Here is an 18,335-nt window from a genome sequence, read left to right on the forward strand (position 1 = left end):
CAAGGCCCAAAGACGCGGAAGCAGCACTTCGCAGGGGCTGATGGGCTGGGTGATCCTGTGGGCTCTCTCCATGAGGCTACAACACGAGCGTTTGGTCACCCTCTAGTCAGAGAACAGGGGAGTGCGGAGGGATACACATAAGCCTAAAATTTCTTGCACTGAGTGCTCCGTGAGGATTCAATACATCTCCTGCACGGCAGAAATCCTGGCTGATTAATCCTAGCCCTCCTCTGAGTCCTGGGCAGGAAGAGAGGGGCAGAGATGTGAATGTGGGTATTGGCCAGGTGCATCAGGAAACTCCCTAACTGGAGGGAAAGTGGGTCCAGAAATGCCTGGACCCGGGGGGGGGGCCATGTAAATTCTTTCTTGGCTTTGGAGCAGTCTGTGCTTTGCTGTAGAAACCGCATTTAAGCCCGATAGCAGGGACTGAGAGACGCTGAGCAGGGCTGCCGTGGGGGGTGGGGGGCTTGACCTTTTCCTGTGGGTCCCCTTGGCATAAACTCTTGACACGGAAACATGGTGGCACTTCGTGAGGTTACCTCATATTATTTAAAAATTGGCCTTTGCAAAACTCTTCTCGCAAACCTTGTTGGAAAACAGCTGGCCTGGAAAAGCGAGAAGACTGGTGGAGAGTAAGTACCGACGGACTAGCAGGACACAGAGACACGAGGGGTGCACGTGCACGGCGGGGCAACCGGGTGAAGAGGCAGTGGGTGGGTGGCCGTCCGCAAGCCCAGGACCCTGACCTGGAACTTCCAGTCTCCAGAACTGTCCCGAGCACTGTTCTGAGGCACCTTCCCTTAAGCAAAGACAGCCAATCCTGCTTCCCAAGTCTCACTTTCCTGGTCCTTTAATCAGGGGGCACAAGGGCCCGACACCCAGTGAGCACACAGGAAGTAAAGGTGAGGTCTACTCACTGTTCGGGCATGTTAGGGTCGAGGGAGTCAGTTTCGGTGGGTGTCTCAGGCGAGGAGCCCGACTCCTGAATCTGGCACAGCTCCTCATCGGTGATGATGTCAAACGCGGCATCGTCCGGCGGCCTGCAGTCCGCGTCTACACCTGGGCCACAGAGGCGGGTGGGGAGAGAAGAGACACACGCGGTTACGCACAGGATGGGGAGGGGACGCCGGGAGGCGAGGGGCTGTAACTGTGCGGGATGGGCCACCGGGACACGCTCTAAGTGCCCGCTCAACCCACAGCTACTCTGTCTGGGAGAGAAATGGCTGCTGAGACATTCCAGAAAGCGGTGGGGCCTACAGGGAAGCTGAACACATGAATTAAGAGATTTCTCTGAAGCTCCTCAGTCGAGTCTTAAAGAGATTCAAGCCCTTACATATTCTCTGAGGCCTCTTATTCAGAAACAAACAAACAAAAAACCTGTCAAAACCTCATCAGGAAAGAACCTAACAGAAAAGTAAACACACTTCTCTGCTGCTGAGTCCTTGCTCCCGAAGACACAGACACGACTTATTTATGCCTCCTTTGAAACCAAGATTCTGTCTGGATCCTGTGTTTCCATCTCCATCCACTGGGGGATGGGAAAGACCCTCCCTCTGCCCCAGGTGGCAGTGACCGCTGTGCTTCTGACTGGGGGACTTGTGTCTGACTTTGCAGGCCACTCAGTAGGAGGGACGCCGTACGGACATTCCTGTGCCGGCCACCTACCCACACGCACGCTCCTGCATGCAGCATGGAAAATGTGACGGCAGGCCTGAGGCGAAAGAAAGGCAGACAGAAGGGAAGATAGAAAAAAAGGAAAGACAGAAAGAAATGCAGATAGACAAGGAGACAGGAAATGTCAGGAATCAAAACAAGTGACCTCGGGGCTCTGGCACAGTGCCACCCTCTGTCATCACTGGAACACCTGCCTGTGAGTCAGGGCAGGGGAGATTCCTGGACTGTTTAGCAAGAACAGTTCACGAGAGCTCCAAGTTTCCAGCCGGCTCCACCACAGGGCTAGGAAGAGCAGGACGTGGGGCTTGAGACACAGGCTGAAGAAGGAGACCAGAGACTGGTTTCCTTCCACAGACCCAGTCACACTTCTGAATCTGCCTTCTGAGGCTGGTAGAGGGAAGGAAGGAGGATGACAAAGGAAGGGACAATGAGCCCCAGGTGCCCCAAATCGGGAGATTCACCGAGAGAAATCAAAGAAGACTTAAACAAGTGGAGAGCTATACACGTTCACTTATTGGAAGACTCAATTTTGTTAACATGTCAATTCTCTTCGACGTGATCTAGAAAGCACGTCTCAGTCAAAATTTCAGCAGGATTTCTTGTAGAAGCTGACAAACTAAATTCTAAAATTTACACGGGTACAGGAAACCATCAAAATCCCACAGGACAAAACAGACAGCAACCTCTTTGACCTCAGCCTCAGCAACTTCTTACTAGACATGTCTCCGGGGGCAAGGAAAACAAAAGCAAAAAATGAACTATTGAGACCTCATCAAGATAAAAAGCTTCTCTACAGTGAGGGAAACAATCAACAAAACGAGGCAACCGATGGAATGAATGGGAGAAGATATCTGCAAGCGACATATCTCCTAAAGGGGGAGTCTCCAAAACCTATAAAGAACTTGTCAAACTCAACACCCAAAAAGCAAATAATCCAGTGAAGAAACGGGCAGAAGGCATGAAGAAACACTTTGCCAGAGAAGACATCCAGATAGCTTAACAGACACATGAAAACATGCTCAACATCACTCACCATCAGGAAAATACAAATCAAAATCACAATGAGACAGATGCCACCTCACACCTGTCAGAATGGCTAAAATTAACTCAGGAAACGACAGCTGTCGGTGAGGATGCGGAGAAAGGGGAAGCCTCTTGCACTGTTGGTGGGAACGCAAGCTGGTGCAGCCGCTCTGCAGAACAGGATGGAGGTTCCTCAAGAAACTGAAAACAGAACTACCCTATGACTCGGCAATTACACTACTGGGCATTTATCCAAAGGTTATAGGAGTGCCGACTTGAAGAAGCACATCTACCCCAATGTTTATAGCAGTGCCACCAACAACGGCCACATTACGGGAAGAGCCCAAGTGTCCATCGACTGATGAATGGATAGGGAAGATGCGTGTGTGTGTACGTGTGTGTATACACACATACGACGGGGTATTACTCGGCGATCGAAAAGAATGAAATCTTGCCATCTGCAACAACACGGAGGAACTCGAGTGCGTTATGCTAAGCAAAGTCAGTCAGTCAGTGAAAGACAAGTATCATACGATTTCACTCATCCGTGGAATTTAAGAAACAAAACAGATGAACTTAGGAAAATAAAAACACAGAGGGAGGCAGACCATAAGAGACTCTTATATACAGAGAAAGACTGAGGGTTGCTGGAGGGGAGGTGGGGGGGCGGGATGTGGTGGGCATTAAGGAGGGCACGTGTTGGGATGAGCACTGGGTATTATATGTAGGTGATGAATCACTAAATTCTACTCCTGAAACCAATGCTAACCTATACGTCTAGTCAGCTAACTGGAGTTTAAGTTAAAAAGAAATAAAATAAAAATTACATGGATGTGCAAAACACCTAGGATAGCCAGCACTCTGATAAAGAACAAAACTAGAGGGGACCCGCTCTACCTGATTTGAAGACTCATTAGAACACCATGGTGATCTCAACAGTGCGGTATTGGTGAAAGAGAAGGCACATGGATACATGGGATGGGTCAGAAAGTCCGGATACAGACCCACATACATAAGAGCAACTGATTTTAGAAAATGGTGCAAAGGCAGTTCTATGAGAACGGACTTGTTAACCAATGGCGGTGGAAACGCTGGACAGCCATATGCAAAAAAATGAATCTCTACATGTGGCTTGTAGCATACACCAAAATCAATTCAGAATGGATCACAGACCTAAAACCGTGAAATTTCTAGGAAAGACAAACAAACCAGGAGATCTTTGTGTCCTTAGGGTAAGCAAAGATAGATATGATCCCAAAAGATAAGAAAAAAATTGATCCATAAGGCAAAAAAAAATTGATGGATTGGACTTCATGAGAATTCCAACCTTCCGTGTTTTGGAAAACGTTTTTGCTCTTTCAAAGAAGGTGAAAAGACAGGTTTCTAGTTGGGAAAAGGTATCTGTGAAACAAACCTATTAAATAAGTTCTACCCAGAATCTATACAGGACTCCCAAAACTTGATAAAAAAGAATGAAAAACGCGTTTGAGGAAGACACCGTTTGAGGAAGGCTGTGTTCACAGTGCATCCTGCCAACTCGACGCGGTTCTTCGTACCCAGTATACAGAACGGGGCCTGCCAACCTCCTTGATGGTCCAGTTAAAACAAGAGGGGAGCTCACGGGATCTCGGAAGGCTGGCTGACCTGCGCCCAGGCAGAGGCCAAGGAGGAGCCCAGAGGGACCAGCCGCGGGAGACGGTGCTGCCTGAGCCGGGCCCAGCCTCGCTCCTGCCCCTGCCGTGTCAGGCCTGCCTCGCTGCTAGTCTGTATCCCCAGGGCGGTGCCGAGAGGGCAGCCTGGCCCGCCCGGCGGGGCTGTGCTGGGAGCAGGGCCAGCGGGAACCGGATCCCACTTCCTCTCCCCGAGCGCAGTGAGAGGGCGCGGGAGAACGTGTCCTCCTCGGCCTGCCGTGGCGCGAGCCACAGGGAGAAGGTGAAGGATGTGGTCGTTTCCACGCAGCTCCGGGCCCGTGGCTGCTCCGCTGGGAGGGCCGGGTTATTGGGGCTGAGGCTCCGGAGGCAGTATTTTCCACGGTGTGGGGGACGTCCCACTGGTAGCACACTGAGTTACGAAGCACACGGACCTCGTGTTAAATAACGCTGAATCGTATCAGGAGAAAGTTATTCACCTTTCAATTCTCTTTCTATCCTAACTACATAAAAACGGAAAGTCTCAAATTGGCGCAATACATTTTTGGCGCCCCTTTAACGCCCGGGTCCGGAAAACACTGAATCAAGCTGACCAGCCACGGGGGGGGGGGAGGGGGGGGTGGGGGGGGGGGGGGAGGGGTGGCACCTAAGCACACGGGGGCGGGGAGGGCAGGGGTGGGAGCCTGACCTTGGCCTCCGGCGGCCTGGGGCCCGGCTCGGCCTGGGGCCGGCGACAGCGCAGGGCTGGGCTCTCCCTGGCTGGTGCCCGAGCTGGCGCTGTCGGGGGAGCCGGGGCCGTCACTGAACTTGCGGAAGCAGGCCCTGCAGCAGCGCTCCTTCTTGCCGCCGTGCTTGGTCAGGACGTAGTTGTTGCAGCAGTAGTAACAGAAGATGCGGCCACAGATCCTGGGGCGAAACAAGCACGGGCCGTGAGGACGCCGCGCCGCGGGCCTCGCGGTCGGCCCGGCACCAGAACCGGGCTCTGGAGGCCACACGGCTCCTCGGGCGGGGCTCCGCCCCCACTCAGGAACGTGGCCTCGCGGTCAGTTTGGTGAGATGCCGACTGAAGCCGTCCTGACAAGCCCACTGGGAGGCGACGTTTTATTTCCCCAGGTGCCGGGAGGCAGGGGATAGGGTACGTGCTTGAGCCCACCTTCTGGGACACACTGACGTGGGGGTTCAGAGGCTCTGAGGGGCCACAGACCCACCCGGGGCCGTGCTGATGGCTTTCTATCTGCCTTGGCCCCCACTGAGATTTGTAGGAATAAATCTGCCTACCCTTCCTCGGGCCCGAGGAGGGTCTTTGCCATCTGCGTTCTCCCAGCAAAGCCTCAGCCCCTGCTCTCCCTGGGCTCCAGGAACGCCGCTTTCCCTCTGGTCCCCGCGGCCTGAGGGAGGCCCCAGCAGCCCCTGCTGCTCTCTGGCTGCTCCACAGCCGGGTGGGTCCCCTTGACTCTGCCCGCACCCCTGCACCCGACCTCCGCCCCCTTCAGGGATCCCTGCGCGGCCCGCCAGGACCCGCGCCCGGCTCCCCGAAGACCGGATGGCCACGTGCTCCTCCCAGACACACAGCGGCGCCTGCGCCCCGCCCGCTGACCTGCAGTGGTGCCTCCGCACCATCCAGCTGAACTCCCGCTTGCAGTCGTGACAGTGGCTGGCCTCCCCGTCCCCGAGCCACCTCTCCTCAGCGCTGAGCTTCTGCTGGAACTCCAGGGCGTCTGACTTTTGCCAGAGAGCATCCTTGTCCCTGGGACAGAGCCACATCAGAATCAGAGAGGAATCCATGACAACAGCAGGGTGATCCCGGAATCACGTCCAAAGACCGAGTGCAAATTTCCCAAGACGTGGAAGGAAGATTCACTCCACTTGGAAACACTCGTCTGTCCCCTGCATCGGTCCCAGACCCAGCTGACGGCACGTGTGTGCGGGCAGAGGGGACCGTGATGCATGTACGGGGTGCCGGTGGCCGCAAAGAGCTGCCAGCACCCGCACGGGTCACACACTGCTCAGGGATCTAAACGACGCTGTACACGGTCACCTGGAGTTTAAGGTGTAACAGGCTGTCATAATTATAGGACACACGGCGTGCTCCGAGCCCAAGGACCTCGAATGTACTGCCCACACGTATCATACATGTATTCAGAAACCCTTATGTGTTTATGGTCTCCTCAAGTAACAAGTAATCGTTGGAGAAGATGAAAGGCGTCCTCGCTGGAAAGCCTGATGGGATGTTACTTTCCCTTACTCCTCAGGGAGACGCTATGCGCTCCAGGAAGCAAGACCGGAAGCACAGGGAGGCTTTCCAGAAAGGTCTGGCAGATGTCAGAACATGCCTGACACACAGGGCAGATGCGCACAGAGGTTTCCGTGTTGCTGCTATTACAGCTTCTGACCTGGGAAGGTTTCGTTCTTTCCTAGACGGAACCCCGGCCACCATCCCAAGGTCAAGGCAGCCCCGACAGCACCTCAGTCCCAAACAGTAACACTAGAGCCACTGAGGTCCGGTGACAAACTGATGCCACCACCAGAAATGGACTCCAAGGCCACAGACTCTCCCCTTAAATACAAAAGCCAGGGCATGCAACTGACAGGCTCTTCAGGTGCCTGCTGTGGTCAGGAAGCAGGAAGACTCATGCCCTGGACCGGCATCACCCTCCCCGCGGGTCCACAGCCCATCCCTTCTGTCCCCAGGAGGCCAGGGACCCACTCCCTGAAATGCGGGAACGCAGTCAGGACTCGGGCTTCTCCATCACACGCCTCAAGAACATGTCTGAGCTCACAGGTCTTGAGTGCCCTGAGTCCCAAATCTGCAAATCGATGATACGTGGGCAGAGGTTTTACACTTCCAGATCAGGCGGAATTTAGTGTCACCATTTTGCAACCCCAAACGCATTGGCAGATTTAGGCAGTGCTTTTAGGCTGCGAACATCGCAAAGAACAGGCTAATCAGATCTTACGTGGGCTCCTGAAGGAAAGACCCAAACTATAAACCAATTCTATGAGGCGTTCTTGAGAACATTTTGAATCTGGGTCTGAGCCAGCCTCTACTAGAGCAGTGGTTCTCCACTCTGGCTCACTGATCCCTGGGCCCTGCTCCCAGAAATTCCAGTTTGGTTGGACTGGGTAGGGTCTGGACGTGGGTATCATTTTAACAGCTCCCCTAGTGACTGTAATGTGCACGTAGGGTGGACAATCACGGCTCTGGTCTCGGCTAACAATTCACAAGAAATAACAAAGATTGGGAGAACACGTCACGTGGCGCCATGGAGACACAACGGGCAAAATCCAGGCTGTGGGAAACTCTACCGGACGAAAGACCTAGCTTCCTCAAAAGTAAATTGCGAAGGAGAAAAAAAAGTTAGAGACACAGTGGCCAGATCACAGACTAAGTAAGAGAGATCTGATCCTCATTAGAAAACCACGTAAGGAAAAAAAAAATAGGAAAAACACGAAACTGACTAGATGCTTAATAACATTGGGAACCACGGTGAATTTTTAAGCACGGCGATGACACTGTGGTGGCACAAAATGGAGAGTCCTTGTCTTAAGAGAAGCACCTACTGAAACATTTGGAGATGAAATATAATATATCTGGAATCTGCATCAAAATAATCTGGGGAGGTGAGGGACACGGCGGGTCTCTGGATGAAACGAGACTGGCCGCGAGGTGAAGGACGCTGAAGCGGGGGGCAGGTACTTGGGGTGCACTGTGCTGGCCTGTTGTTGTACATCTGCAAATTTCCATATGAGAAAGTTAAGAGTTTAGGGGCGCCTGGGTGTCCCAGTTGGTTGAGCGTCTTCTGACTCTTGGTTTCGGCTCAGGTCATGATCTCGTGGTTCGTGAGATCAGGCCCCACGTCGGGCTCTGCGCTCATAGCGTGGAGCCTGCTTGAGACTCTCTCTCCCTCTCTCTGCCCCTCCCCAGCTCGTGCGGTCTCTCCCTCTCCGTCTCTCAACATAAGTAAATAAACTTAAAAAAACAGAAAAATATAAACAAGAAAAAAAAAACCGTTTTGAACCACTCTCGCCAACTTGAAAAGTCAGGCCAGTTTCACGTGAAAGTCCAGGCTTGCACCTTTTCTTCAGAGGGGAGGCGATGTGGCAAGCCGGGCCCGGTGCCTGTGCGGCACCAAGCGGCAGGAGCAGAGCACGTGTGTCCTCCGGGGCCCACGCTTGCGATGCCACCTGCAGGTGTAGGAGTTTGGGAGGCCCGGCACCGGGGAAAGGTGGGACGGAGGAGAAGGGGAAAAGGGCTCGTGAAAGAGGGGCAAGGGGATGGAGAGATTCCTCAGGATACGAGACGGCACTTGCCGTCACTCTCGTGGCTACGCACACAGAGATTTGGAAAATGATTCCCCGGCAGTGTGACAACACAGACTCAGCTGAGCCCCGGTGGGAACGGTGAAATCCGCTCGTACGAGGCTGCCGAGGGCCCAAGCAGCCCCTGTCCGTGTGGGAGGCCTTAACAACACAGCACAGACGGACACGGGCCCCCTTCCCGCGAACAGACCTTGCAAGAACAGCTACCGTTCTTTACAGAGAAACCCAGCTCGGGGCGGGGGAGGGAGGGGCAGACAGCTGCTCGCCCCACGCTCTCACCTGAGCAGCTCGATCAGCCTCTCCTCCAGGTATTGCTTGGTTCTATTCAGGTCATCCAGGTCCGCGAGCATCTTCTGGTCATTCTTCTCCCGGTTCGTCACCTCCTGGCAGAGTCTGTTGTAATACTCCTGGATTTTTGTCGTGGCCTTTTCGAGTTCCTTCTGGGTCCTGGTGGAGGGGTGGGGAGTTTACTGAGTGGCCCCTACTTCCGGCTTCCCCCCAGGCCTCTGGGCTAACCCAGCCCTCTAACGAGGGCTCCCGCCATCCTCCAAGCCTTTCCCCCTCACGGTGGGGGCGCCCCTTGATACCACCCGCTCGCAGGTTACGTACCCCCCTGGCCTTCAAAACCCCCCTCGCACACCCAGACTCTTCACGCACACGAGCCCCCGCAGCCAATACAATGGACATTCGGGGAGGGCAGGTGACCTCAGGCTGCTGGGAGCACCTCAGCTGAGTTAACTCCACCCAATTGGTTTTCAGGCCGCGCTGAGGTTATGAGAGAAGCCCCATGGGTATGGTTCACGGGCTGGGGCTGGGGGGGTTTGCAAGAGGAAAACAGAGTCGGGACAGAAAGAACACAGGAGTAGCTCCCTGGAGGTGACCACGTGGACGAGGACCCGTCTCCCAGGTGTCTTTGGAGCTCTGTGCATGGGGTGGGTGCTGGGCACACAGTGGGCACTCGACGGGCAATGCCAGGTGCTGACCCGACGGCCCGGAGGCCTCAGGAGCTCTGTCCCCTCGTCTCCGCGGTGCCAAATCACGGTCCTCCTGGCCCTGCCCGCCCCACCTGCGGCTCACCTGGCCCCGAGGGCAGTGGTTTCCCAGGGATGTGCTACAAACCCCCAGGCCCGGCAAGGCGTTCACAGAAGCTCCACGAGACAGAGGGCTCTGCGGAGACTAATTAATCTCTATCTAATCCAGTCTTCCCACGCCCAGTATAAAGCTGTCGGGAAGTGGTTTACTAGACACCGTCCACCAAAATGACCCCGTGGGTGTGCGCACACACAAACACACACACACACAGACACCCACCCACCCAGTGAGTAAAGTAAAATCCAATCCTGGGCAGGCGGATTATGTGACATCGAGCAGCTAAAACAACTACTCTGAGATCTTACAAACAAGCATTGTTACAGCATTTTTTTTTTTTTAAATGCCACCAACTTAGGAGGTCCTTGCTACTTTTATCACCGCGTGAACACGACTGGGCAGCAGGAGCCCTACGGGGTCTGAACTCTGGAGGAGTCAGATGGGAAGAGATGTACATCCGGGTTACTGAACACCCAGCGTGCTCTAGATCTCACGCTGGGCCTGGGCCCACCTCAGAAGCCGGGCGGTGGGAGGCGATGAGGGACGGGCAGAGAATGGAAAGCCTCAGGACAATGCGGGGTGCCAGTCTTCGCTGGGGGCACCCAGGTAACTGGGTCCCAGCATCCCCAGCAGGACTGGCTTGGCCTCATCACCAAATGATACCCAACCCCAGCTCCCCCCCCCCCCCTCCATCGCCTGAAAGTGAGGAGGCTCGCGGCGGCCTCGGGACTGCACAAGTAGGGCCACCCTCCAAGGTTAGAACAGTCATGATGGAGGGTGGCAGCACCATGGACAGACACAGACGCAGCGGCAAGAGTCTGCAGGAAGACAAGCCGGCCTGGTGCCGGGCACACTCACTCACCCTCGGCAGGTGCCCGGAAGGCTTCCCCAACCCCCAACCCGCAGACTGTCATTTCACAAAAGAAACGAGGAAGAGCTCGAGTCACAGCTCGTAGTGGGGAAGCACACACGCGCGCGCGCGCGCACGCACACACACACACACACACACACACACACACACACACACACGCCAGTACCCTAACACGAGACCAGACGCAGAGCTATCTGTCCGAGTACTTTGGTGGGCAGTTGTCAGGGAAACAGACTCGAGCCAAATGGTCTGGCCTGCGCTCCTTCGCCATCACCTACGTGCTGTCGGACGCTGGGAAAGTGACCGAACTCCTCTAAGCCTCACTTTCCTCGTCTATAAAATGGGATAAGACATCACTCCGTCCTCAAAGGACTGTTGGGAGGATATAGGGGACAAAGAGATGCAAAGTGTTTAAGCGGTGCCTGCCCCGTTTGGGGCGTTATTTAAGTGTTTGCCGTCAGCGTTACGTTATCATATCCCAACTTTTACTTCATGCCAGTTCTTCCAAAGCACCTGCCGGGGCTCAGAAAAAGGCACGAGGAGAAAGGCTCTGCCACCGCCTGCAGGGTGTGCGAGGCCAGCCGCCGGCCCTCCGGGGTACGCTTCTGGCAAAGCCCCTTCCGAGCCTGTGGCTTTTCTTGGAAAAGGTCTTCTTTCACCCGATGCGAGCGGCCGCGCTTCTACGCGACTGCACCAAAGCCCTCCTTCCCCGAAGCCCCCGCCGCTGGCCGTGCGGGCGGACCGTGTAACTAACCTGTCCAAGCTCTCGCGCAGGACGGCCCCCTCCTCGTCCTTCTTCCGCAGGGCGGCCTGGCACTCTGCGAGACGCTTGCCGGTGCAGTTCAGCTTCTCTCCCAGCTCTGCCCGGGTGGCCTGGCACAGGACATCGGGGAGAAGACGCTTAGCAAGAGTGTCTTAACAAGAGCCCTCGCGGCAGGCCGGGAAGGGACCTGGCTCTCCGCCCCATCTGGTTGGGTCTCTTTTAACTGGAGGGGGTTTTAAGTTCAAGAGGCCAAGAACCTTTGGTCTGCGCTGGTGGGGCGTGACACACTCCTGTTTGTAACTCTAGCCCCCGAGTATTAATTGCAAGGCGTTGGGGCGCTTGGGGGGGGGGGGGGGCGCAGGAATCCGAATCTCGGAGGGGTGGCTGGGGGCAGGGCTCCCCCTGGGTTCAGAACCACCGGCTCAAGAGACACCTGCAGAGACGGCTGAGGAGCACAGTCTGTTTCCTTTCCATAGGGCTGGTTGGAAACCACAGCTCGCAGCCCCAGCCAGGGGTCCAGGAGGTAGAAGGCTGCGGTGCACACCCAGGATGCCTACAGGGCCGAACGGACGCGAGCTCCGGCTCGGGAACTGGGAGCCTTGCGGGCGGCCCTCCTAACGGGTCCAGTGGAAAGCATGCCGGGCCCTGCTCCCTGACAGGCGCACACACTGGGGTGGGAACGACCGGGCAGAGGTGGGCACCCCGGGCTCCCGGGCCGCTGGTCAGCACACTCCCCGGGGCCTACCTTCAGCCTCTCCGCAGCCTCCTCGGCGGCCTGCAGCTGCCGGCCTCGCTCCTCAAGCTGGGCCCTGAGGCTCCCGCAGTCTTCACTGGCAGCCTGGAGATGATGAGAGAGGGGTCGTCAAAGTGGGGTCCTGACATACGGAGACCCCCCTCAGCCCCATTCCCCCGAATGGGTAAAAACAAGCTACCCCTCTCTTCTGCACCAAACTCAGTAAGCTTTGGGCTTCACTGGTGACAACACCCTTTCAAGCTTACTAAGAAACTGAGTTTGGTCCTCAAACTTAGGGTTTAATTTCTGCAAGGAAAAAAGTGCCCCATGAGCCACACGGAGCAGCACAGGATGGGTGACACAGCGCGGGAGGCACATCTGTGTCTGGGAGTGAGCACAGACCTCGGTGCAAACGAGCAAGTTTGGAAGCCCAAACCCCACAGCCATCCTGTTCGTGTCCTGGGTCGTAGCCACTCTTAACCCTTTTTCTCTGTGCAGCACCGAAGGCACACGGGAGCCCGCTGTCTATCCCAAGGGCTTTGTGACAAACTAACTGAGCCAGTTTCTTACCACGGCGCCTGTCATCAGGATGGCACGTGAAGGGCCAGAAAACCCAGGGACAGGGCTCGCAGGCGGGAAGTGCTGGTGCCTGCAGTAGGTTCTAGAGGCTAGGGAAAGGGTCTCAAACTCACAGGCCCAGAGGGGCTGGGCAAGTACCTAAACGAGTGTAAGGAGAACACCAAAGGGTGCGTGTGTCCTTGAAAGGGGGCAGCCACTACCCGGCTCCTGGTGACTGCTGCCAGGTGGCAAGGAGGGCACAGTCTCTGAGATCTTCTGAGATTTCAAAGGAAGCCCCCAGACTGAATTTGTAAACACCTTGCTCTTTAAACGCTGGCTACTAATTTTAAAAAGCCACTCCGTATGAGCCAAACCTGTCTGCAACCACCTTGGGTTTAGACTTCTGGGCTAGGGCGTTGCTCTGGACACGTGCCCTAAAGCGTCCACGAGGGGGGGGAAGGGTGCTGCGACCCAGCCATGTCTGCCGGCTGCCCGGTACATTCTTAGGCCGTCGCGTGCCACATGGCTGCAGACGCGTCCTATCCTCTCGTGGGCCCGTCGGGCCCCGCCACAGGGCGGGTCGAGGCCGGGACTACCTTCAGTCTGCTCTGGTGGTCCATGATCTCGGTGCTCAGCTGGAACTTGAGAGCGCTGAGCTCCTCGTGTGCGGCCTCCTGGAGGCTCTGCGCCCGCTGCTCGGCCTGGGCCAGCTGGGCCTGCAGGCCGGGCAAGGAGCGGGCCGCCTCCTCGGCCACCTTCAGCCTCTCCTGCAAGCTGTCCTTCTCTCGCTGCAGCCCAGCCACTCGGTGCTCCAGGCCCTCCCGCTCCCTTGAGGCCGCCTCTCTGGCGTCACGGAGCTCCTGGACGGCGCGGGCCAGGGCCTCCTCCGCCTGCTGTTTCTCCACGAGCTGAGTGCAGCGGTGGCCGTGGGGCTCGGCTGTGTCTGCGCTGGCCCCGGGCAGCTGCTCCCGCGGCTCGGCCTGTCCCAGCGGGGCTTCCCGGGAGCCGTGTCCTGCCTGGGACTGCTCCTCCTCGGCCCTGTCCTCCCGCAGCGCCCCTTCGTGCCCCGAGCCCTGCGGCGGCTCCCGACCGCGGGCCTTCTTGAGGGCCTCGTTCTGCTCCTGCAGCTGCTGCACGAGGGCCCTGTGCTCCCTCAGAGCGGCCTCGGCCACGCTCAGCTGGCTCTGGGCCTTCTCCCGGTCACCCAGGGCTGCCTGGAGCTCGGCCTGAAGGTCTGGCACCCCCGCCTCCCCCTGCCGGGCCTCTGGCTCTGCCTGACTCGGGGCCGGCTGGGCCCCCGGCTCCCGGGGGGCGGTGCCTTCGGGGGTGCCGAGCCCCTGCTGGCCTTTCTCTGCGCGGAGGGTCTCGATCAGCTGGGTCTGCCGCTGGCACTGGCTCTCAAGAGCCTTGAGCTCCCTTTCCTGGGCCTCTGCCCGCTGCCGGCACTGCCCCACTGCCTCCTGCAGCTGCTGGCACTCGGCCTCCTTGCTCCGCAGGGCGGCCTCCTTCTCCGCCGCGCGGGCCCTCATGGTCTCCTTGGCCTTCCTCACGGCCAGGAGGCTCGCCTCCATCTGGTCTCCCATGTGCCGGATGCTGGCCTGCTCAGACTCCAGGGAGGCCAGGGAGCTCCGGATGGCCGCCTCCCGCTGCTGCAGCGCCTGGTAGTCGGCCTGCAGGGCCTGCAGCTTGCCCTCGAGGAGCTGGTTGCGTTCCAGTGCTTTCTGCAGCTCCTTCTTCAGCTCCCCGTCGGCCTGCTCGGGCCTCTCCTCCCGTCCGCTCCCTGGCGTCTCGGGGCCACCTGTCTGGCCCTCCTGTGGGCTGCGCTGCCCCTCCTCCGGCCCCCTGGAGGCCTGCCGCGGGGTGGCGCCCGGGGGCCCCGGCTGCTCGGCCAGCCGCTCCAGCGCCCCCACCTTCTGGCTCAGGTGGTCTCTGTCCCGGGCGAGCTGCTGCCTCTGCTCCTCCAGGTCACCCACGTGCTGGCTCAGCTGTGCCAGCTGGGCCTCCAGGACCCGCAGCTGCCGCGCCAGCGCCCCGGCCTCCTGCTCCAGCAGCTCCTTCTCCTGTCGCCGCTGCCGCTCCTCCTGCCTCACCTCTGCCAGCTCCTCCTCCAGGGAGCTCAGGTGGGCGAGGGCCTCGTGTAGCTGTCGCCGCAGCCGGGTGGCCTCCTGCCCCTTCCCGGCCAGCTCCTCCAGCCGGTGCTCCAGGCCGGCCCGGGCCTCCTCCTTCAGCCGTAGCTCCTCGGCCAGCTGCCCCAGCTGGGCGCTCTGCTGCCTGCTGAGCTCCTGGACCTTGGCGTGCTCTCTCTCCAGGGCCCGAAGCTTCTCCCCGAGCTCCTGGGTCTCCGGCGCCGGGTCCCCGGGGAGGGGCTTCCGCCGCCCCGGCGTGTCCGGCACCGGAGCAGGCGCCGAATCTGCCTCCTGCTCTGCCGACCGCGGGCTCTTCCTGTCCGGCGAGCCCCACGCGGCCTCGAGCTCCCGAGCCAGGGGCTGCAGCACGGACTCCAGCCGCCGCAGGGCCGAGTGGGAATCCTCCTCCTTCTCCGCCGCCCCCCCCTCCAGGGCCCGCAGGCACTCCTGAAGCTCCTTCACGGCGCTCTGTGCGGCCTGGGTGACCTCCCACTGCTTCTGGAGCTCGGCCACCAGGCGAGTGAGGCGGGCGTTGTCCTCAGCCGCGGCGCGGCCCCTCTCCCTCTCCGTCTGCAGCTGCTCCCCCTGCAGGCTGACGGCCGCCCTCAGCTCCTGGTTCTCTGTGTCCAGCTGGTGCACCTGCTCCTGCAGCCGCTTCTCCCGCACCTCCAGCTGGTCCAGCTCCAGGCGCATCTCGTCGAAGCCCTCCAGCGCCTCGTTGTGTAAGGGGCTGCTCAGGTCAAAGCTGGAGGCCGTCTCCTGAGTCTGGGGAGGAGAAAGAGGACACAAGTGGCTTCGGCACGGAAGCTACGCGGCTCCTGGCAAAAGCGCTCGAGTTTAATGAGAACAAAAACCAAAATACAGCAATCACGGGGCGTAAGGCTGGTCTATCGAGCTAGCCAAAGGGCTGGAAGCACGAGCTGCAGGAGGTCAGGGCGCATCCTAAGGGCACAACCCACACACGTGAGCTCCGCCCGGGGCCTCGGAACCCGCGTGTCCCATCCAGCCTCCTGTAGCTTTGGGAGCGTAATGGACACTGGTGCTTAGATTCGTTAAGTTACATTCAAATTATTGTCCACCACTGCTCCAGACCTACAACTCCTGTTGTGATTCAACCACAAAACAGAGTTAAAGCTCCATTTATTTGCCAGTCTTAATGCTTTTCCTATTTTTACATCTTGTTTTTAACTGCACTGCTCTTTCCTATAGAACTACATGCAGCTATGATACATTCACTTTCTAACACAGTTAACAAAATTAACCCTGCCCACGAACACCGACTGAGCACTCACTGGTCTATGTCAAGCCCGGAAGCACTGTGCGTGCACCCCGTCACTCAGTCCGCGACATCACCTCGTGAGCTACGATGACTTTCATGCCCCCATTTTCTAGATGAGACAGCTGAGGTTTCAAGAGGGTGAGTGGTCTGCCCAGGGTCACACAACTCATGGGGGACAGTCAGCTGCTTTTAACCCAAGTGCCAAACTGCTTCGGGGCACCTTGTGTGGCTCAGTCGGTTAAGCGTCCGACTTCGGCTCAGGTTAACATGTCACGGTTCGTGGGTTCAAGCCCTACGTCGGGCTCTGTGCTGACAGTTCGGAGCCTGGAGCCTGCTTCGGATTCTGTCTCCCTCTCTCTCTGCCCCTCCCCAGCTCATGCTCTTCCAAAAATAAATAAATATTAAAAAAAAAAAAAAAAGAAGATACCTTAAAAGCTTCTAACAAAATCTAACCTCTAAAAGGCCTAAATTCTCTTGGGTTATAAAAACCTGGACTGTAGGAAGCAGAGGGTATAACTGAGGGTTTACGTTGCTCTGGCTGGAACAAAAGGTGTCTGAGAACAGCGCCCCCCCCCCCCCCCGCCCCATTGTAAGCAGCAAGGACATATGCTGGCTGACACGGTAGGGAGGAAGTCCCCAGCCTTTCTGGCATTACCTGCAGGTAGTTGCTCACCAAGCTGCTCATGCTGGAGCTTCGGCTGGGGGGTCTCCACAGGTAGGCAGAGGAGCCAGCGGCCAGCGTCCTCCTGTGGGGCCACAGAGCAGACAGACCTGGGTCAGAGCAGGAAATACACACACACGTACGTGCACCCAGGGCCTTGGTTATCACAAGGCACCCAGTGGTGGGAGGGGGCAGTGCCCTCCCAGATAGAGCGTAACAAGGCAAAACCCATCAGCTTCTGCCAAAGGGCAGATTTACGTGGGTCTATAGCGGATGCACTCCACTGCTGAGTTTCAGTGTAAGGCCTCTCCACCCGCTGCCCAGAAAGAACGAAATGAACATATTACTTCCCAATTTTTGCTTTAAATTTTCCTTACATCTTTGTTCCTGTCATAGTCTGCTCGCGAGGGAAAAGTGGCAATCAATCTGAGAAATAAAGGTGACATGGTGCTTGGAGGCAGCCTTGCAGTGGTCATAAAAGTACAACTAGCCTAAGTCTGTATCCCTAGGGAAGCAGATAAACTGGTTTAGTTGCGGGGCGCCCAGGTGGTGCAGTCGGTTAAGCGTCCAACTCTTGATCTCGGCTCAGGTCATGATCTCACGGTTGGTGGGTTTAATCCCCACGTCGGGCTCTGTGCTGACAGTGCAGAGCCTGCTTGGGATTCTCCCCCTCCTCTCTCTCTGCCCCTTCCCCGCTCGTGCACACGCTCTCCCTCTCAGAATTAACTTAAAAAATAAATAAATAAATAAACTGGTTTAGTTGCACAAGAGAATACTCTATACCATGGCTCAGAGATCTCTTTTTTAGTGAAGGACCAGATAGAACGCATTTCACACTTGCAAGCCTTATGGTCTCCGTCACAACAACTCGACTCTGTCACTGTTGCAGGAGAGCAGCCGTGGACAACACGGAAATGAGTGCGGGAAGCCGTGTGGGCTGTGGCCTGTTGACCCCACTCTATAGCTACAGAACTCCATGTGTCTAAAACCATGCGAAATGAAAAAAAAGCAGGTTGCAAAAGGATGGCTGTCTCACGGTTCAGTGTGTGCAAAATTTAAAAATAAATACAAAAAAAAACCCATACATATATAAGATACCTATGGATACACACACAGTGAAACACAAGAATACTTGGGAATGACCTGCATCAACTACAGGGCTGTGATTACTTCTAGGCAGGAACTGAAGAGAAATGCATGACGGTGGCTGGGGCTTTATTTGGAGCTGGAAGATTTTATTTCCTACAAAGATGGTATCAGACATGACAACAACCAAAAACAAAAAACAAACAAAAAAAAAACCCCCAAAACAAAAACAACCCCAAACCCCCAAAATCCCAGCTTGATGGGGCTCCCACTGGGCAAATACGGAATAATTTAAGTTTCAAAATAAAAGATTACAGTGACAGACTATAACCCACTGAATAAAATAACCCACGAGTCAACACTGCTATCAATCAATCAATACATGAATGAGGAAGAAGGAAAAGATCTTTCTTACAATAGGGTGCTAGCTACTAATGTAGAAGGAGGAATGGAGTCAGAAAAATCACTCTGGCAATCATGACGGACTCAGGCAAGAATTACCA

General features: G+C 56.6%; 1 protein-coding gene across 1 annotated transcript in view; it reads right to left on the reverse strand.

The window, feature by feature from the left end:
* Positions 1–18,335, reverse strand: part of FYCO1 (FYVE and coiled-coil domain autophagy adaptor 1) — a 74,290-nt gene that overhangs the window by 31,374 nt on the left and 24,581 nt on the right. The window contains 8 exon segments of the mRNA XM_030305843.1: positions 918–1,059; positions 5,035–5,252; positions 5,944–6,093; positions 8,946–9,113; positions 11,381–11,499; positions 12,135–12,227; positions 13,277–15,571; positions 16,741–16,831. Coding sequence (XP_030161703.1) covers positions 918–1,059; positions 5,035–5,252; positions 5,944–6,093; positions 8,946–9,113; positions 11,381–11,499; positions 12,135–12,227; positions 13,277–15,571; positions 16,741–16,831 — 3,276 coding nt within the window.

This window comes from Lynx canadensis, chromosome A2 (assembly GCF_007474595.2).
Source record: "Lynx canadensis isolate LIC74 chromosome A2, mLynCan4.pri.v2, whole genome shotgun sequence".
Taxonomy (NCBI): domain Eukaryota; kingdom Metazoa; phylum Chordata; class Mammalia; order Carnivora; family Felidae; genus Lynx; species Lynx canadensis.